The following is a 21830-nucleotide window of genomic DNA, read 5'->3' on the forward strand; positions in this document are numbered from 1 at the left end:
GATCCCGACCACTTTTTGAGAGATGTGTATCAATCAAATAATGGAAGTAGGATGGCATTTGAAGTCTGTGCTGAAGTAAAAATAATGCAAAATGAGTAGTACTCACTTCTCACCTACAAAATCACATTATTTAAAGTAACCTTTAAACTTTCCCGTTTCTTTTTTTTAAAATGCTAATTTGAGTAGAAGATTGACCTTAACTCAGCTACTCTCTTGTTATCTTACTAGATGATAAATGATTCATATGCAATGCTTATTGTACTTATCTAGGTATTTCTAATGTACTGATCACAGCATTATCTAAGCATTATACCATTTAGAGAAATGGCTGCTCTAACTTTTAATGGATATAGTGCCTGCTGAACTAGAGGTAATATAACAAAAATTCTTTATGCAAGCTCAATGAAATGTATTTGCACATTCCATATATGAAGAGATGAAAAAGATACAACCAGTTGAGAAATCAGGGAAAAGGTGGCTTTGACACAATACAGTAAAATCACCTCAAAGGAAAGATTTCAGAGGGAAGAAACACAATAGCAACACCAGGTTTTAAAAAAAGTAAACCAGAGAGTAATTAGCTTGTAACTTAGTAAAAATAACCAAGAAAAACTCTGCAGCAGAATTCAGACAGGACAACAGTATATGAGTATAGAAAGGTCAGACTACAGTAAGACATCATCATTTCCCAAAGCCAAGAAAATATAAAGAACAGTTATTTCTGGTTTTCTCATCAAGGGAAAAGCAAGTTCATGGGATGGTGAAAGCTCCAGAAGGAACTGAAAGAGTAAGGAACAACACAGAGGCCAAAGGATGCATCTTGAGATCCTATGATGACATGGTAGCAGTAAATACTTCTGGTTTTAAGATTTACATAAAGGGAGTAAGAGTTTTACAATAAATCCTTCAATACTGATCATAGCAGAAGAGTAGTCACAGGAAAAAAGATAGTTGCTGGAATCAAAATGTATGCATCTTTTTATGGGCAGAGGATGTTTTCAATCTTGTCTATTAATTGGTAAGAAGTACCAATTACAAGAAAAAAAAACCAAAACAGAAGTCAGAGTTTAAAAAGAGTATTTTGCCTTTAACATGGTATTTGTACAGAAGGAATTATTAACAGCTCACAAGTATGCACACAAGGTAGATTTAAGGCTTTGCTTGTATAGGAATTCAGCAATATAGCATTATCCCACTTGGCCCTGTATTTATAGTATGCTAATAAAGAAACACAGAGGAAGAAAAAACTTCGCTAAGTACGAAATCTAATCAGTATCAAGTTTCACAATTAATGCCATCGCTTGTTACCTGGATTTCTAATTCAGCAATATGCTGCTGGAGTTCTGCCACAGCTGCAATGCGGTCTGCCTCACGGAGCCGTACTGCCATCACTTCTTCTTTACTCTGAAAGAAGTCAGAAATGGGAGCTAGCTAGTACCAGTTTTAGCTGATTAAAAACTGGGCACTGCTTTTACCTGAAATCCTAAGTAGAGAAAACTTAATACACTGCTGTGAAAGGACCACTATTCTAAGAACTCAAATTTAATTTTAACCCATAGGAGTATGTAATAATCTAATATAAACTCTAAAGTATAATAATCTAAAAAAAAAAAATCCGTGCAGTTTTGAAAACTTGCTGTTATCAATTTCCAGGTCCAGAAAACAACTGTCTTGTTTTCCAGAAATATTATACTGTAAATTAAGAAAAAGCATAAACATAATTAAAAAAACAGCTCATGCTTTAATTTTGGACTTTATAGAAACAGCAAAGCTACACAAGAGTTAGTTATTTCATCATTTCCTTTGTCCTAAAATATAAAAAAAAATGAAACAAAAGGAAATGCATTCTCAACCTCATTTAGTCCAGCTATCTTAGTCACAGTATATAACAAAGACAGTTTAGAATAAAATACTAATGCACATAACCTACAATCGGCCTCCCACTGTAAGTTTAACCTACAGGTCTGTCTATAAATGATAGGTAATTTGAGTTTGAACAAGAGAGAAAGAAATGTCCTGTTTTATGAGGCAAGTCCTCAAGACTTCAGAGCAGTAAACAGTATTACATTATCAGTAACCTGGTACAACCACAGAGTGAAAGGAGTGTTAGATAATTAGTGAGCAATACTATCAGGTGAAGAGCAAACAGCCCTGCGGAAAAGACAGATTAGGCTCAGGTACACCTACTTTTATAGCAGACTGGTGTAACTAAACTGCATTTACTGCAAATCAGTTCCAGTACTTCCGTTATTTTAATCTGTGCTTCAAACTAACAGTACTCAACCACCCTTCATTAGACAGTATGGTTGAGATCAAATCAAATATAGCAAAGCTTATCTATAGAAGCTACTTCAAAACATGCTATTTGTTTGGGTTATTTTAAAAAAAATATTCCCATAACAGAGGTGTATCATCCACAGGATCCAATTAACTGCATTTGTAATCAGTGGAGACCATTTCAGAAAAATCTATCGTGCTAGCCAAAGTTTAGCCGTTCTTGCTAAATTCTGTTGCATGGTTGTTCAAATGAAGGCAAACCGACAAGTCCACAGGATTGCATGTATTTAACTGAAAGCTGAAGGAAAGACTGGCTTGGTTTGACTTTGGTATCAGAGGTGAATCAATAGTGTTGCTCTAGATGGCACTGATGCTTTATCTCAAACAGAGCATGTTCTCAATAATTACCACAGAAATTGATACGGTAGGAAAAACAAGACTGGGTGGAGGCACAAATCTTATGTTGTAAATTCTTTAGCACAACTGATTAGAAAGATCAGTGGTGAGTTTCAAGAAACAATTGGAAATTGAGTCCTTGCTGTAGAAGCAGTAGTCAGATAAAAAGGGAAAAACATAACAATACACACCAGTGACAAAACAGTTGCCGTACAGGTGGTATGAGATGCAGCTGGCTACAAAAATTTTAACTTCTGCTTAAGCATTTCAAGCCATCTTTTAAAAGAAATATACAAGCTCCTGAAATAACGTACGAGTTTGTTATGCATAAAACAACTGGGGAGTAGAAAATCCAAGTATTTTTTTTTGAGGCAGTAGAATATTGCTACCTAGCCAAAACAAAAATAAAATTAGAGCATGATTTTAAACAACTTGAAAAAACAGGAAGAAAAAAACCAAAATCAGTTACTAATAGAATCAGGAATAATTGTTGTTGTTTCTGAAATATACTGAAATATTACTTGTAAAACATCTTACAGTGTAAATTGTAATCTCTTTTCTATTGGCTGCAAAACAAGTTTCAGGACCTAATGTTAGTGTATGTCAGTAAAGATACTTCACCAGCTATTGACCATAGCTACTTTCAGAGAATCTCTAAAGAGTATGACTGGTGCTCTATTACAGTCACACTTTTCTCTAGCCCATGTTAGAACATTGTTCTACAAGTGTATTATCCCACTGAGAACAGTTGTGTGCTAACTCATTAATCAGGTTAGAGTATATTGCTCTCTTTATAGTCAACATAAAAGAGAATACTGACTACACACTCTCAATCCTCAGTCTTTTAAGGATTAATGAACCCTTTCAGTATCAAAAAGCAATCCAAGTAAGTTATGGGTTATATGAAAAAGACATCACTAAGATTGTGATTATTTAAAAAAAAAAATCAGTAAAAATAATCTCAGCATTAAAAAAATAGTACTTAGGAAACCAGAGATCATGGCAAACAAGAAAGTCAGTAAAAGCCATTTCTTCTAGTTAAGATTCAGTGTCTTTTTTCCTAAAAGCTTGTGATGGAGTTTAATGAGTCAGCAGAAGTCACCTCTGCTGCACTGTGGATTTGGGTCCCACTAGAAACAAATGAAACTGGCAAGACAGCAAAAAAAATGAAAGCCTGAAAGAGTCTGTTGTTGAGGTGTGTCTTTTTATATTATACACAGACACTTTTCTGAGCAGAACCATGCTTTAAAGTAAAACTTTATCTTTGTGGGACCAGAAAGAATCAGCTCTGTCAAAACCTCAAGTGGTTTTTGTGAGATGGTAAATTCAAGATGATATTGTCAAAATCGGTAAAAAGAATTTTGTTTTTATGATTTATGCTTCTCAGTTAAGACACAATTTTATCCAACAATGGCAGACAAGACTAAAATGTAAATATATATTAGCACTTCTCAGGATATTGTTTACCTTGCATTCAATCTCTGCTTGTCTACGTTTTGCTTCATTCAACTGAGCCAGAAGTCCTTTGTTCTGTGCAGAAAGATACTGCACCTTCTCCTGTAGGCTGGCAACCTCTTGCTCTGCCCTTCGTAAATGATTACTATTGATCTGATTCTGAAATTCATGACAAAAAAGGGAAACAAAATACATGTTAAGGGAAGGTTATTAATCTAACTCCCTGAAGTCTGACAAAACAGACTTAGAGATCATTTACCATAAAAAACTTTTGATGAAAAAGCATTCAGAGTTTTCCAAGTGTAATCAGAAGAGTTTGCATGACATTTTGTTTATGACCAGGATATTCAAATTGTTCTTAAACAACAGATGACTCATTGTAAGAACATTATTGCAAAGCTCCAATAGATCTGTTTTTCCCAATTTGTTGCCTAGGTAAGGCAGATTTTTTGAACTTGTATCTCAGCTACACTATGCATCCAGGAAAGACCAGGTATGTCAGAAATACTGTCCACGCTTTTCTGTCCAGTGAATTCCTGAAAGCAACATGGCACCTTAGTTGAGATCAGTGTACAAGTACAAGTCATAGCACTTGTACCTGAAGCTGTGCACACCATACCATGAGAATGGCATTTCTCTCAGATGACAGCTAAACAGCATAAGCACATACAAAGACTCGATGTGTAACACTGAAGTGAGAAGTACCTAAGTAAATGTAAGCCAGACAGCAGACTCTCTATGCCCCCTACTGACCAAAACAATGTTGACACTTCAGTGAAAATACTACAAGGTAAGGCAAGAAGAAACTTAAGCAGTTGGTATAAAGTGATCCCTCTGTCAGAAAGAAGCCTTCATATGCCTTGCAGCTGGTTAATCTCTCTTCAATAGCACGTCCTTACATGCTCTCCTGGTTTCTGGAATTGCTGAACCTTGTCAAGTAAAGCTGTTGTTTGTTTAGTTTTTTGGATGCATAGATCTCTTTCAAAAAAGTTACATTTAGCAGGTATTTCATGGGAAGATTTCTTAGAAGTCTATTAAAAATCCTTCTCAATCATCAGCACATTGTGCTTACTAACTTGAGTTTACTCATATAATATGAACTCACCACTTTAGTGCACTTTCAGGTGCTTAGCAACTTAATAGTTTTACAAAAAGAATCTTGGCAATCGAGGTACGATTGTCTTTTCTGCACAAACCTCAGCAGGGGTAACCAAGGGTTTTCTAGTCTGGCACATAAAAGGCAAACCTCGTGCTAAAAAACCCTGACCAATACACAGCTGCTTTGCTGAGTCCACAGCTTAGTAACCAGATTCATAACCTCAGCAGAAAATCTAGTATCAGCAATGTCACCTAAAGAAAGCACACACTGCCATCTAAACATTACTATTATCAGAATTGCCAATTAGATTTGTGAAATTTAAAACACCTTAAACATACTTTTGTTGTTATTACACCTGTTAAAATTTAATTAATTAAGATGCACACACATTCAGAATCTACCAGCTAATCCAAATGAGAAATTCAGAAAGCATAATCCTGGAAAATATTAAAGAGGAGACAATAAAGTTGTACTGTGTGCACTAGAGTCTCCCATCCTCATCTACCAGAAGTAAAAAGACCCCGCATTTTGGAACTAAAGTCCTGCCTGTAGACGGTGAAGATCCTCATCAGGCATCTACCTGATAACACCAAACTTCCAGCAACCAGCTCAATTCACATGTACTAGCATTCAGTAACATACCTGTGTTTCCATCTCCATCATTCTTTGTTTGGTCTCTTTCAGTTCAGCCTGAGTTTCTGCTTCTCTCAGCCGCACTGTCATCAGCTCATCCTGTAGCTCATTCACTGCATTTTTTCTCGGAGGATCTTTCCATCTTCCAGTGGTACGAGCTAGATGACGCTAGAAAAACAGCATGCTTTTGCTGATAGTGCCTGATCCTTCCTGGTGTTTCCTTACTTCACTTAAGGTCTCAGAGTTATATGGGGACAAATAGCTAGAGTTCTCCTGTTGATCCTAAAAGCTAGAAACCCATGGAAACTTACTGGTTTTAAGAATAGACCAAAAACTGAACACATTAATTCCCAACTACAGTAAGTCAGTGAATTTCAAGTATATCCTAAGACTTTTGTCTCTTTCTAGCCCTTTTTAACATTTAGCAAAGTAGGAGTACTGATAAGGTACTTCCCTCCAACCATTACAGTTACCTGGTAGCACAGGCCCTCTGCCATCTGTAACAACTAGGCACCAACTTCTAACATACTTTTTAGGTTAAGTTTCTTGTGACAGCTGAATTTAAGGATTTTCTCACCTCAGCAGTTTGATCGACAATCATTAGTTTCTACTTGAACTCATTATCTCAAAATTTTAGTCTTTTGCTTTATCATTGAAAATAAAAATTCATAAAAAGTATATTGCTACCCATACCTGCCAGTGTTCTTCCAAATCTTTGACTTGCTGCCTTAGTTCTTTGAGACCCATCAAAGATTCTGCTTCTCTTAATTTTACTGCAATCAGTTCTTCTTGTAGTCTGGCAACATTTTCCTCATCAGGGAGGGAGCTGTTCCTCTGCAACAAGGATCATCCTCTTAAATATGTATTTGAATAAAATTGTGCTTAGTGAAACCCACTCCAGGAACATAGACATGGAACAATAACTAAGAAAACTTAAGGTGCACATCCTCTACAAAATAAAAACGATCAAAAAAGCTAAGCTTCTGGATATAGTGAGTGTGTATAAATAACTTCTAACTGCCAACTACAAAAGAAAATTATAAGGTAGTAGTTCTAGGTATTCTGACTTCAAGATTTCCCTGAATGGTATCCCTAACAAAACATCATATTTACAATATTTGAACACATCATGAAAAATACGGAGAGGAATCTGAAAGGTTTTGATCTAGTGGATAAAAAGTAAAACAAACAAGGAACTGAAATTACACCTTAAAGCTATAACTTTTATTTAGGTTTACAGGAAAAATAATAAATGGAAATTTAGTTTTTAGGAAGTAGGTCATCAGCCTTTGAAAAGGAGAACAGATATGCTGACAAAGGAACCATGTGTTAATATTTACAAACAACAACCAGTCAAGAAAAAGTCTTAGAGATGAAAGTGCAAGACACATGAGGAAAAAGTAAAGGCGAGAGAAGGCTAAACAGAAAACATGAAAACACCAAGAAAAGCAAAACAGAGATGAAATCCTAATAAGGGAAATCTGGGAGAAAAACGAGGCGAAGAAAATGGACAGGCTGTCTGAATACAGTATCCCTACAGCAAATCATTGGTCACCAAATATTCAAAGTTGAACTGTCCTTCATCACTTTCTACTTATTTCCCAGTAGTTGTTTTCAGTAAAATCAAATGTTTTTGCAGATCTGTAATACTGTGACAGTTGTCAGGTTTTCTTGAGAGTTGAGTAAAGCACATGATTAACATTAACAGAACACAGTACAACAGCCATTTATTAGCATTCCATGTTTCAAAATCATAGGATCTGAGTATTGGCAAATACAGGAAATGAGAGGGTATGTTTCTGAATGTTTATGGCACTGTCAGTACGGCCATGCAAGTCTCGGGTTATTCAGCAGAAGTTCCCCAGACTCACAACTCATCACTAACAGCAGTAAAGAGCTGTATTGTAGGAATTTAAGGGAGTTCACTTCAGCCCCTTTCTCACATGCCTAAGTTCATCATGACAGACTGAAATACTGCTGTACGTCTGAGTTCGCCTGGTACACTGGAACTGACCCCACTACTCCAATTTTTCTTCACAGATAAGTTTTCATTGTATGCTGTCTCCATGCTGATGAAGATTAAGTAGTCTCCTGAATTTTGAAAAATACCTTGTATCCTAAATTCTTACCAATGGTCAATACAGTAAAAACTACCACACTACTAAGCCCATCAGACACTCATCAAGCCCCTCAGATAATTGAAAAATAAATCTTGGTTCCAGCAGGTTAATCTAATTAGCTAGTAATATACCCTAGCCAAAGCCTGGGTATATAGCTCATAAAAGTTTCCTAAGGAAACTAATTCCTTAGAATGCTTTATATCAGGTCAATTATTGCGGTTTTTCTTCTTTTGCTATTTTATCTTGCAGTTAAATTTTGCTGCAAAGAAAGGTAAATGTTTGCCAGTTGGTTTGAGTACATCTTGAACTCTGGCATCAGTAAGTTACAAGCCAGCATGGCATCCAAAAAGCAGTAGAGATTCTGATACTGAGCGGTGAAGGGATTCTTTCCCTGCCCATAATGGAATGGGAGTGGAAGATACTCAGTACCTAGGAATGGTAATATTGAACCCTTTTCTCTTCCCCTCCCAAACTAGTTTCACATAATCTCAATGCTCACTCTAAGCCCACTGCTCCTGCGGGCTTAGAATTTCGAAATAATTGATGTTTCCTATCAAGACTTCACCAAAATCCAAGTTTTCCACTACAGCAGGCTTCAGGAATAGAAGAAAAGTGATCTGTTATTCACAAACCTTTCCCAGTGCAAACAGACCTTAGTTTTATTGTACTTTGAGATTTGAAAAGCGTCTTGCAATCACAGAAGCATAGAAGAGAGGTTCTAGAGCACAGTTCTGCAAAGAATTACAGGGACCTCTAGTCTGTTTCGAGTGCTGTTCTATATAAAGGGTCCTGGTTTGATTTACCTTTTCCATCTCTAGAACTTTATCTTGCATCTCCTTCAGGGCACAATGAGATTCTGCTTCACTCAGCCTGGCTTGGACCAGCTCTTTTTCCAGCTGTAGCACAAAGTCTTCACTGTATCGTGAACTGCATTTATGCTACAAAGTTTGCAGAAATATGTTTAGTATGAACCACAGATTGTTTGAAAGGGGTTTTATATACCAGATTTGGTGGAAAAAGTACATTTAAATGCTTCAGATCAGAAATACCAGCATAAGCGCTTACCTTATACAAGTCTATTAATGTCAGTGCAGACTGCTACCAAACATATCCCCACTGCTCTGCCTCTCAAACAACTGCACCTCCACACAGCCAAATATGTCTGACAAAACTGAGACCCCTATTAGTATTGACAAGCAACAACTCACACTTTTCTGTCATTGTCAACCAAATTGAAAGATTCTCAAACAATCTGTGATTATTTTGTGATATGCAGAAAAAGGTGCTTAGGGAAGACTAGTTAATTACAAGGTTAATAAAAGTATCACTCAATCCCTACTCAGTTAAACTCCAATTCAACAGATTCCTTCCATAATCTTGGATTTAAAATAAAACTATATGCGCTTCAATGCACAATGACTTTGGTTTGCCCCTTTCTTCACTCCAGCTCTTGGCTCTCATTTGCTCATACTATACATATTCCTTCTGAAATTCAGATACATCCAACCGAAGCATTTGTATTCAAAAGACTCACTCAACTTTTTCCCCAATCAACAGTTAAAAAATACATTTTATTTCTTCCCTGTGTCACTTTAAAGTTACTTGTAAGTTTGGCAGATTGTCAGACTTGCTTGATAGGCAATACCAACCTAAATCAGTATTTAAATTTCTGATTGAAGAAAACAGTGTGTGTTGAAATCCTCAAAGCATAGTTGTTTAGTTACTGTGTTTACATAGCTACCCTGAAAATTAAGTTTAGAGGAAAATAATTTAATATATTTTTGGTGTCATTAACCACATTGTGAAATAAAAATACTATGCCTGGATGGATAGATTAAGTTTTAATTAACAATTCAACTTTAAAAAGATTATTCATTATACTAAAGATACATCTGTGTCTTACTTTATGTTTGCATCAAACAGTTTAGTTTTCTGCATGTAAAAAGCAGTAAAAAAATGAACAGAAGTCTTCAGTTCCACATGCTTCTGTTAGGGTGTGACATGCCCTGACTTTTAATGTACAAATAAGAGGCAAACAGGCCAAAACAAGGATTTAAATGTAACTACATGGTCAAGGAAATAAGTCTTTCATTTGCTTTTATACTTCTGCATGCCAACTAAACCTTTTGTCATGACTTACAGTACAATCCAAATTCAAAATCTACACTACACTTAGTGTTACAGTTTACTGTATTTCTTGTATATATGTGCCTGCAGGAAGCTGTAATGGAGGGGATATGCACAAAGCATTAAAAGGCAAAGACAGCTCAGGCAGGAAGTTTTTAGTGTCATTGACACCATCCACTTAAGCATGAGGCCTACTTAACTGTGCACCTGAACACACACAGAAATAGTATGATCCTTGTACATTAATATTAATTTTCCCTTATACAATACTAATCTAATTCATATTAATTTTCAACCCACACATTGGTTTTGCCTCAACAAGTAGTGGAGGCAGACCTGATTTGAGCATAAGGAAGAGGATGGTGGTCAATGCTGATTAATTTCTACAGTTGCTTCACATCATGTAGCAACACAAGTACCACATATAACACCATGCGGAGGCAGAAAAGAGGGAACAACTCTTTTTTATTCCCCAGCTGTTTGTACAAGTTTATCCCATGATACACACAGCAACTTAGATGGACTCTACATTTCTTGTTCCAGATTCTGTTTGTGGTACATACAGAATGTGAACAAATGCAGTGTTCTCTCTCTGGCAATGGAAGAAGTTCACTAGTATTTTCCAGGACATGGAGAGAAAACAGCAGATTTGAAGAGCTGAATACATGCTGATTTTGCAATAATGTAAGTATATTCTATAAAAATCTAATTGATGTTTATCAAATAATTAGTAATGGAGAAGGTAAGAAAAGTTATTAATCCAATTTCAAGCACGAGTCTTTAAATCTGTCTTTAGATATCACCTGCATAAGGAATATGTTAAGAGTACTTATTTATTTAGCCACAACAAACTCTAAATCAAATCTTGATATACTGCAAAAAACCCCAGCCAAGATCAGAACAGACTGAAGAAAACAAGACTCCCAAATTACAAGCTGAGAGTTTTACTACTTAGTAAAACAAAGCACAATTTCAATAATTTAGTATACAAAGGTAACACAAGTTTATAGTTAAAACAATGTTTGAAAGCAACTTTTAAACTGACTGCAAGAAAAAAAAAATCTGCTTTTATGTATTTGCCCTAAGCCCTAGAATTTCTGACAAAAGCCACAATGCAAATACGGATTTTCAGGCACCAGCCAAACATTTTAACCACAATAACACCTTCTTGCCTATGTTGAAGAGACACATGTAATATAAAGGACTAAAACTGTAGTTCTACAGCCATTTAATTGTGAAAGAAACAAGTCCTTGCTTGGCTTCACACAACTGGATTTATTTCCACCCAAATTTTCTTAAACATAACCATACCAAATATTATTTACGCTGGTGACAGATATAATTACACAATGGTTCTCCAGTACACTATACTGAAGAGCAATTAACAGCTGATTCAGCAGCTGCCCAGCTAACTTCGTTTACACATTTAAGCACTAACTATAGTACTTCACTAAATACAGAATTCTTATTTTCTGCTTTTTGGTTGCAAATCAGAACATAGTATTAGGAAAGTATATTGTAAAAAATAAAGTGAAGCCTTCCATAAAGCTGCAACACTCATTTACAAGCATATATTCCCAACATCAATTACTATGTTCTTAATTATTATCAGTCATTTTAACATGAGTTCCTGAAAAGAAACTACGCATTATGAAGTTGCTGTAACAATAACCAAATACATCACTATAAATTACCTTGCAAAATGCATATGCTTCCATCTGAATGCTTAGTCAATTAAAATTCTATCTTCACATAATATAGCTGAAGAGCCTATTTAAAAATAAGATGTGAACTAATTTTAGCTTGATTAGCCTCCAATTAATCAGGTTCAATTTTAAAGCATTCCAACTGATGAACTGGGTAATCATTGACAAGTACAGTATCGCTGGGAAAGACAAGATTTGCATCCTGGAGGTATTTACCTTCAGCAAAAAGCTACCCTTCTCATTTAGAAACACAAGGGCAAAAAGAACAGAGAATAAAACCTTCAGCACATAATTATCAGGAGTAAGTTACAATAGGCTGACTACCCTTTCCCCTAACTCCTCAAATACAATTGCTCTTAGCATGCCTCAAAAGAAAAGTCCGTATTTCATTCAAGTCAGGCACAACTTCCTCTATGCAGTTCTTGATTTACTAGCGGTCTGAGGAAGAAGCCACCTTCCTCTTAATCATTTAGTAAGCCACCATGACTTGCCTTTGGCAAGTTTCTACATTTAAAGACTAGACAAGCCAAAGACAGATTAGTATCATTGGTTAGTATCATGATTACCTCTTTAAGTAGACTCCACACTTCATAATGAAGCCGTTCTGGTTCAACTAAAAACTCCCTATAAGTACTTTAGCACAGAAAGAAATAAACTTGTGTGTAATTTGGGCTTCTGATCAAAAGAATACTCCTCTACCCACCTCTGTATTCAGAAGTGCTGCAGGAAAGAATTTCTTCAGACAAATCCAGTAAGTACCTCTAATAGTTACCGTTAAGCCATCCAACCTATGCTATTCAATCTCATACAGACAGCATAAACCCTTGATAATACTCAAATATAAATGCATAACCTTTTTACAAGGGTATGTTAACCTTAGAAATACTATTGTTTACATAATTTTTGCTACCAGCAAAACAGTGGGGTTTTTTAATCCCACAGTATTGCTCAGAAGAGGCAGCTGCAAGTACCTTTAGGCGGTTCTTTTCATACATTTCTATTCAGACATTCATGTCCAAACGTTATGGTTTCTGTCATGGTGAAACAATCAATTTGAGACTGAAAAATATGTAGATGATAAAAATATATACAATAGATGCTGTATCTTTAAATAAGTACAGATAAACTATGCAGTCATTTACAAGTTTACAGTGCAATCATTTTTGCTAAAAACAAAGCTGAAATAATTAGAGAAGAAAACATTAAATCAGATACTTTCAAGACAATACTGAAAAGGAGTATTGCCAAGAACAAAGCTATTGGCACTAGCAAGTGGCAAAAATCACCAGTGTACACTAAAATGCAAAAATTCCAAATAAATCCATGCATTCCCACCAGGTGGCGCCCTAGATGCACGCAGCTGCTTCTATTTGTTGCTCCCACTTCCATGCTTGGAAACAGTTAAAGGCTGTTCAATTACACATCTTACTGATGCAGCAGGATCTAGCGAACACTCCTTACTTAAACCATTTTAACACTTTCACCATGGTGTAAAATTCCGATGGGTCTCAAAACCACAGTGCTATTCCTTACACTTCAGAATAAGCCAGCTATTAGGCACAAATCTGTCTCTAACCACATGGATTTACAGTCTCAGTTCCACACACATAGTCAGACGATTTCCTATAGCCATGTTCATGTTTAAGTGGAGAAAAGCAATGCTGCAAGCATGGAAAGGAGGAATCGTGCTCGTAATTTGACTTACTCTCCATTCCTGCAGTAATTGCCCAGTTGTCTGCCCTCACAGCTCCAACCCAGCCAATTTTGCAATCCACAGATATCTAAGGTTTTGCTCAGGATCAATTCCCACACTTAGGCAACCTGTCAAGCCTCCCCATCATTGCTACTCAATAAGGTCCCTGGCATAATTAAAGGCATTAGCTTTAAAAGTCATATTCCCACCAATTAATGAATAAATAAGTAATAGTATCTTAGTCTTCTAATAACTTTTAATTGCATACAGGTCATTAACATGGATGCCTCTAAAAAACATATTCCAAAGGTGTGTACACTATTGTAATCAGACAATCAACAGCTATATATATATCCAAAAGTCTATAAACACTTCTCATTGCATTTCACTTGAAAGATTACAATATATCTAAAAATGTTGAAAAGCATAACTAAACCATCCCCGTTTTCCTAATCATAATTTCTTCATATTTTCCCCCCAAAGAAATTATTAAAGTTCTATAAAAAGCAGTATTTCACATGAGAGAGTAACAGCTCAATAGTCACTTCTTGCGACTATTCTAAAATATGTTTCTTTTTTACACTGAAATGCATTAAACAGACATGATAAACTAGTTCTAGAACATTGCATTTAAGTTGTGATTTCAGTCTAACAGTGAATCTCATCTTTACATTCCAATAGGAGACACAGGTATTTCTAGAGCTTCAGTGGAAGAGGTGTAAAACAAACATACTGACCTTAAGAAACCTGGTTAAGTAGCTGCAGTATGCTGTAGTTCTAGTAAGTCATATTTCATACACCTGACATTCCCAAGATTCCAGACAATACACTCGGATACCACTTACTTAAAACAATATGAGGATATTCACATCAACACTAGTAGTGCACAGTTCATTCAGCAAGTGAAGATGCTAAAATGCTTTCCCCTGTATCCCCAAAGAGAAGATAGTGAGCGCTTTAAGTGTCTTAAGGGAAGTAACTTCAGTCTCACAGCAAGAGTCTGAAGTCTTGCACATTTTACTACCTAAAACCCTGAGTGCATAAAAATACAGTACTATACAGGGCTACTAAAAATTATTTTCCTGCTCCATATACACATAAACCCACACTTTTTAATGAAGTTCTGTAGTTCCAAAATCAGGGACAATGCTCTTCTACAATGCTCTCTACAGCGAGCAGTAAATGTTAGCATATTCGGAAAAAAACAAACACAGGTACACAGAAGAAACATTAAGATGAAAGAAACTTACTTAAATGATACACTAGGTAAAGGCATTATGAATCAATTCTCAAATTTGAGTAGCCAGAGTGACACAACTTGCAATGACTAGATTCTTAGCATTAATAGCTATCAGAGGTTGTATGTGTGGTTTTTTGTTAGTATTTCTTTTTTGGTGGAAAGGTTTTGGGTCGGTTTGTGGGGGTTTTTTGAGTTTTTTGCTTGGTGTGTTTCATTGTGGGTATATTGTTTAGTTTTTTTAATTAACTCGTAACTTACATCTATCCAGGGTTATGAATCTCATCTATCAGTAGAACAGAGCAAAATTTGATTTAATTAAATTTGTGTCATTTTAGGAATGCAAATCACAATGAACAGGTGTTTACAAAGACAGCACAGAGACCATGTCATGTAATGATGAGGAAAAATAAACACAAGTGAGTGAAAAAGATGAGATGATGTGCTGCTAGGCTCCTTACCCATTGCTGCTGTTGCTGGAGCTCCCTGATGGTATTCTCAGCTTGCTCCAGTTTAGTATTGGCCTCATCACTCTGCTGTTTGATGGTGGCCAGCTCCCGTTTTATGAGGTAGTTTTCCTCAGCCTCCTGGGCCCTTGTCACTTGTCCCTTAGGACATAATTTATTTTTTTAAGCACTTATGACAAATCCAAGGAAAACTGCCTTTATGATGCGTAGCTGCTTATTTCATCAGATTGGTTTTGCAAACAGCACAGAGTACAATTGGTAGAAATTTTAGGACAACGTAGTACTAAACAGCTGCTTTTGTAATAAAGTACTAAGTTCAGCAACCATTTAGCAAGCACAGTTTTGTACTCGCGTTCAATAAAATTCCTTTCATGCATTATCACTCAGTTGTACATGCACAGATTGAAGGTCACGCTATTCAATTTCATTGTTAATACAGTGTCATAGAATCCATTTGCCACAAGAATTTGGACAAAAAATTACAATAGGTTAGGAAAATTACTATAACGTGCAGATATTGGGTTTATATATTTTTAGTAAACAAAATTAAACAAGTTTCTAGCAAGATATATTAGCTCTGTATTTATTCCAAATCAGCAAAGCAAGGATAGATTACGGCATGCAAATACGCATGCATTAAAGCAGTTGGGGTTTTTTATGAGTAGGAAGAGAGTCATACAGTAAAAGACTAAAAGACTATACCTGTATCAATCTATCTGCCAAGGAAGCACTTTCCTACAAAGGAAAAATTCAGATAGGAATGAGGAAAAAGGAAACCAAAAAACAAGGGGCTGATCATAGTGACAAAAAAGACCAAGAGCTGATAGAAAGAAAATGCCCAAATTCTACCCATTTTCTGTGCAAGCTCTTTTTGCAAAATTAACAACTCTTCATATCAATGAAGGCAAATCAGCCTGAAAGTCTCAGGAAGCAGCCTTTTCTGCAATAGATTTAACACAGTCCATCTTTCATACAAAAGGGTTTCAGATTACTGTAACACTTAAAATTCACCTACAGGAGACTGGGTGTTTCTATCTGAATGGCTTGCTTCCCTAAATTAACAAAAGTTACTGAAGCATTATCTGATATGATCTAATAGATAGATCCAAGACACGATCTACAGTCCCCTTACAACATGAAACAAAGGTATAATTTGAGCACAGAGGGAACTCCACTAAGCACTGAGGCACTCATGCAGAACTACAGCTTCCACTAAGATGAAGCAGGGAAGTTAAATGGCGCAAACTGACAGACAAGCAGGAAATGTCAACTATGACAGCTAATGTTTTATTTTACTGAATTCTTGCAGTAACTCATTGAGCAGTTCATAGATTCTCTTTCCTTGCCAAACTTTTGCAAGAAAAATTTTCATTTTTACACACTGACAAGCACTACAGGCCTGCAGTTGCATTTAATTAATTTCTACTTTATCACCTCTGAAACCACTCAATTTTTTGAACATTCTACAACAGACAAACACATCTATTCATAGACCTTCTTTGCCCTTGAAACTTTTATTAAAATTCAAGTTCAAACTAGTAGATAAGAGCTATTACTTAGAAGTTAAGGTACACTAAGGAAATCACAACTAAATTAGATGAGTTTGAATGATGGAAAAATATTTTAAAAATAAGTTTCCAAAAGAACTTAATGTATTTTTCACATTTTATGATCTGTTTTTCAAATGTTGCAATGATAATGATCTTCAGAAATTCTTATTAATAGATAATATTTTCCCATTTTGAAATGCTTTCGTTCCAGTCAGACTGGGATAATCTGAAGGTGAATTCCAAAATTCTAAGTACAGAATTTGCAAAAGCACTAGCATCTAGCAGTTCATCATGGACTTCATAATTAAAAAAAAGAAAATATTTCAAACCTCTACGAGTTAAGTATAAAACAAGGATATTAACTATTATATATTTGCCAAGGGTATTGAAATGATTCACTACAGCTTCAAGCTTCCCAAAGAGAGCCTGCTCTTTTCCAGTCATTTTATAAACCTACAATAATAGAAACAAAAACATTCACAGAATTGTATTTTTGGTCACAAATTTCACAATGTGTCCTTATTATGCGTCTTTTCCAAACTAAATTCTGAAATCAGTTATTTAGAATTTGACATAGACCGCTTTTCAAGAAATTGCAATGTGGTTTAACATCTGAAGTGTAACATCTTTCAATTATGTCACTCTCAATTGAAATATTACCATTTTCTTCCCTGTGAAACATGAACAACTGTTTGTGACTCACAAGAGCATTCAATTCCATTTGTTGGAAGATGGTCCCTGTTTGTGCTTAAGATGGACAGGAATGTTCTCACTGCTGAGCAGAGCAGTTCAGATGCAATCTGCCACAGGAAGTGTGATACCAGGATACAGGAGAGGCCACTGGAGAACAGTGCCTTCATGTTGGAAATGTATCCACAGCAGTCCCCATGCATACTTTTGAAGTTTCAATCAGTTACAAAAAAACCTAACAAAACTCTACTAATGAGACTAAACGTACGAGAAATAAATCTTTAGATATTCTCCCCACCATGTCCCCAAAATTGCCACGAAACCTCAAAACTACATAGAACAAATGAATGGCAGTGTTCCTGTTCTGAATGTGAATGCTGCAACATCTCTCTGGTCATTGGTAGGTCTGTCATTTTGCTCCTACATAAAAACACCAAGCAACTTCAGATTTTCAAAACTGAGCATTCTCTCACAATGACCTCTTTTCCAACCAAGCAGTCCACTATTTCATGGAGTCTTCTGGACTTTGAACATATGCTTCTAATTCAGAAAGAAAACAGTACAACACAAGTTGGGTATCTCAAAATGTTTGATTTTATAATCACTAAGAAGCAGACATAACCTTACATATTTAAAGCATTGACCTTAATTGCTTGGTGATGGCCATGTTATTTGGCTAAGCACTGTTAGTAAACACCAGAGATTATCAGGAAAACAGTAAACTATAATTCTGAGATTCCCATTTCATAGAATGAAACTGCCATCAATTAAAGTCTAAATTAACACAGATTAAATCTAGTCCCCAGCATACTTACTTTTTCTAGTGTTTCAATGCGCTGTTTGAGTAGTCTGTTTTCAGTTCGTAACCTCTGGAAGGTAAACAGTTCACAAATCCATTTCTCAAGTTATGAATTGAAAGTCTGATAAAGCCAACTAACATTTTTATTTCATCACATCAATGAAAATCAATATAAATACAAAAATAATTAGTGACCTTCTTAACATCCTTTCATATGATGTACTAGCTCAAAATACAAGTTTAAACAGCTTGATACAGCAAAAATGAAAACACATCTCATGTTATGCAAAAGCATCTGTGTTGCATTAGCTGAATGCAGTATGTCTGCAGGTGAACCACAGGGCTTAACCCCACACCAGACTTGACTGCCTCCCTTTCATAAACAGAGCCAAAGTCTTCGTGGTTAAGGCACATGAAGTGCACTCCCTGCATTAGGACAGGCTAATGAGGCAGCTACAAGGTTTCCTTCCTTTTCCTCACAAGAATTTACGTTAATCTGTAAGGTTATACTGAGAATTACCTCAAATGTCTCAGAAGCAAGAAAGAATTTTCTGAACTCTATACTTTACCAGTGAATTTCCTGTATATTTTAGCAGTCAGCATTCAGATAGAAGAGATCCATACCCCTCAGAACAGGGCATTGGGTATCAGTTCAGTGAACACTTTATTCTGCCAGGCTAAAAGGCAAACTCAAAATATGCTTTTCTATCTCCCCTAAAGTAGCCTCTTCTGCTAAGCAGCTCTAGTAAGTCAGAAATTATTTACGTAAGTCCCAAAGTACGGCCTAGAAACAGACAGCTTTGCATTGACTGGTTGGGGTTTTTTTGGTAGGTTTTTTTTTGGGGTTGGCTTGGTGGTTTTTATTTTGGAGAGCTTTTTGTTGCCTTCTTTTTTTTGGGGGGGTGGTGGTGGCAAGAACCAGGAAAGGATTTGATATGAGTTAGTATATTAGAATCTAAAGTTACAGCTGTCTTTCATATGGTTTTATTTTGTCCTGTTCTGCAAATAGCTGTCATTTGAGCCCTGCAAATCTTCTGATTTCAGCTGCTGTTACAGCAGGTATTCAGGCTGCTAAATGCCTCACTGCCTAGTACAATAAAACTGCCTGAAAAGACTCCTAATACCTTTGTGCTCTCAGGTGCATCTCACAGTCATTTTTCTGAAGAACTGATGCCTTAAAAACTGATATTGAAAGGCAAAATGACTACCAGTGGACAGGAAGAAGGAAGACTTTACCTAACTCCCTCAACAAGGCTTTATACAATGCACTTGCACATCATTTCTCCCACTGTCTTTTCTTACAGAACTGGCTAAAAACACAAGGAAGAAAATCCAGATCAAACATGTTGTGAAAAAAAAAGTGAAATAGGAAAAAAGGTATCAAAAGCCTATTTATGTCACAAAAGCAAAAAGATGCAATGATTAAGTACATACGGGAAGTAGGTCAGTTAGTAGAAGGGAAAAATGAACTGCACTGGCAGGTTGGCTTTTTCCCCCCCACAGTTTGTATTAACTGCAAAAGCACTAAAAGAAAAAGTGACTGCAGACAGAAGAAACTACAATTTAGGTTCGATGCATAAGAAAAAAAAAAAAAAAAAAAATCAAGATCTTAAAATCAAAGACAAACCACTCAAGTGCACTCTGACAAAGTCTATCTTAACATGTGTCATACAAACCTCCTGCGTGGAGCACCTACATCTAAACCAGCATATTTGGAACCTCTGACAAATGAGAGCATCTGTTACTAAGCTTTTGTCAGCAGGAAATAATAAAAATGTAAGTGCAGTGGGTCTCCAAAGATTTTTTTTTTTTTTAAATGTCCACCAGAAGTCTCAATAATTTCACTGTAGGTGTCCTTTATGAAAAGACATCCAAAACATAAATGCTGAAAGAAAATAATTTGGGGACCTTAATTATGTCCTACTACATGCAGAGATCAAACATGTAACCCCCCCATCTAGGAATTAAACTTATTCATGAATAAATTTGTTGAGGATTCCTTACTTTAATTTCAACTTGTTCTTCCATTTCTTTTGTCTTTATTGTAGTGTATTCCTTTTCTAGCCTAAAAATTAGAAATAGTAAATTATGATCAGAAACATTGAGGATAATTTACTTGTTGGTGTAATACCTAACAACAGCAGAACAGAGACACAGATCATTGATATTTTCTCTGAAATGCACTCCTATAAATGCTTAGAGTGGGTACTAAATTTAAACACAGATTTCAGTAGATACGAACAGACTGAACCAGCACTCTGAAGTGCAGGAGCTTGCTTGAATACTTTACAGTGGCAGCAATTTGGAGCTACTCTGTACTAACCCCTTTATGTAATACAATCATCAGTTCAATAGACTCAGCCAAAAGAAATCAGAGCTTGGAAAGCCTGGAAGAAAAAGATGCAAAGAAATCTGAGAAAAATACCTTAAATATAAAACAATTTTGGCCTCTCCCCAGAAAACCAAAGTTGTCCCAATGAAAAACGTGGCAAGAAAAACCCACAAGCTGAGATAACAATGCCTCTACAGAAGGCAGACCAGGAAGTTCAGACTTGGAATGGTAGGATTTTCAACTACGTACACTTGTACTGGTTTGCAAAGAAAATATTTTTTCCTGAAAGCTTTGTTGTTACTTCCTTTTTAGAGAAGACTGCTCACTCTACTGACCATAGGCTGCTGACAGAAAAAAAAGAAAAAGATCGACAAATTCAGCTTGGAAGACTCTGTGCCCAACCTGCAGTGCAACAGTGAACGTTCGATACGTTACAGCCAATGGGTGACCCACCAAACTTAACCCTGGCAAATCACAGTATTTGCAGCTTGGCTAATCAAACCAACATTTACCAAAGGCAGAAGAGACATGCAACTAACCTTAACAACAACAACAGTAGTGGTATTCTGTGGTATTCTCAAAATTTCAAACCCCAAATAAAAGTTATTTTACTGTTGTCAATGGTATTACAAAGTTTTATCAATTTATATTTTAAACAGCACTTTTGACCATAAATGCACTCCTTAGCACCGTGAACACTGAATACTTCTCCAGTTCCTGAGAACTAAAATCTTTAGCATTTAGGCCAGATCATAAAAGTTTTACCTCCTTTCCCTGCTTCACCCTGAAGAAATCCAAAATAATCTCCCCTCCCTCCAAAAAACCACCCCCTACCCAGCCTTCCTATTCAGTTCCTTTTTACTGAAGTGCTGTAATTCCCCGTAACTTGCAGTTTTCTTCAAAAGCTTTTTTAGTTATTTTTGTAAATGAGACATAGCTTTATTATATTTAAGAAAAATAGCAAATACTACTTTAGAATAATTTTTTTGCAGAGAGAACTTCAGTTTTAATTGTTTATGTAGTAAAAACCCCCCAAAAAATTTAAAGATGGAAAATTCAAAGCAAAACATTGAATAAATAACAACTCTTAAGGGTAAACAAGCAGTAACTCAGCAACAGTATAATCTATTTTCTCAAAATGTTATACCTACTTTTTCATCTTTTTTGCATTGTATTTGACTTGGTAAGACGCTTGGATTAATTTGTCTGGACCACTGTCAAACTGATGTGGAATGACCTTTTGAAAGTG

The 21830-nt window shown here is 35.9% G+C and overlaps 1 protein-coding gene and 1 long non-coding RNA gene across 7 annotated transcripts in view; one reads left to right on the forward strand and one right to left on the reverse strand.

The window, feature by feature from the left end:
• Nucleotides 1-21196, forward strand: part of LOC109145913 — a 53664-nt gene extending 32468 nt beyond the window's left edge. Inside the window, exons 3-4 of the long non-coding RNA XR_002047600.3 lie at nucleotides 10651-10791; nucleotides 20894-21196. This is a non-coding gene — a long non-coding RNA (uncharacterized LOC109145913). The remainder of the gene's footprint in view (nucleotides 1-10650; nucleotides 10792-20893) is intronic.
• The window catches only part of EVI5 (ecotropic viral integration site 5), a 75098-nt gene that overhangs the window by 28744 nt on the left and 24524 nt on the right, over nucleotides 1-21830 (reverse strand). For 4 of the 6 annotated variants that reach the window (XM_039555750.1, XM_010409113.3, XM_039555749.1 and 1 more), the window contains 10 exons: nucleotides 21733-21830; nucleotides 20254-20314; nucleotides 18266-18319; nucleotides 15913-15945; nucleotides 15205-15351; nucleotides 8784-8918; nucleotides 6554-6694; nucleotides 5870-6028; nucleotides 4141-4287; nucleotides 1309-1404 (listed from right to left, as the gene is read on the reverse strand). In XM_039555750.1, the coding sequence (XP_039411684.1) occupies nucleotides 1309-1404; nucleotides 4141-4287; nucleotides 5870-6028; nucleotides 6554-6694; nucleotides 8784-8918; nucleotides 15205-15351; nucleotides 15913-15945; nucleotides 18266-18319; nucleotides 20254-20314; nucleotides 21733-21830 (1071 nt within the window). The remainder of the gene's footprint in view (nucleotides 1-1308; nucleotides 1405-4140; nucleotides 4288-5869; nucleotides 6029-6553; nucleotides 6695-8783; nucleotides 8919-15204; nucleotides 15352-15912; nucleotides 15946-18265; nucleotides 18320-20253; nucleotides 20315-21732) is intronic. The other 2 variants (XM_039555747.1, XM_039555748.1) reach the window with 2 other exon arrangements.

Source organism: Corvus cornix, chromosome 8, assembly GCF_000738735.6.
Source record: "Corvus cornix cornix isolate S_Up_H32 chromosome 8, ASM73873v5, whole genome shotgun sequence".
In the NCBI taxonomy this organism is placed as follows: domain Eukaryota; kingdom Metazoa; phylum Chordata; class Aves; order Passeriformes; family Corvidae; genus Corvus; species Corvus cornix.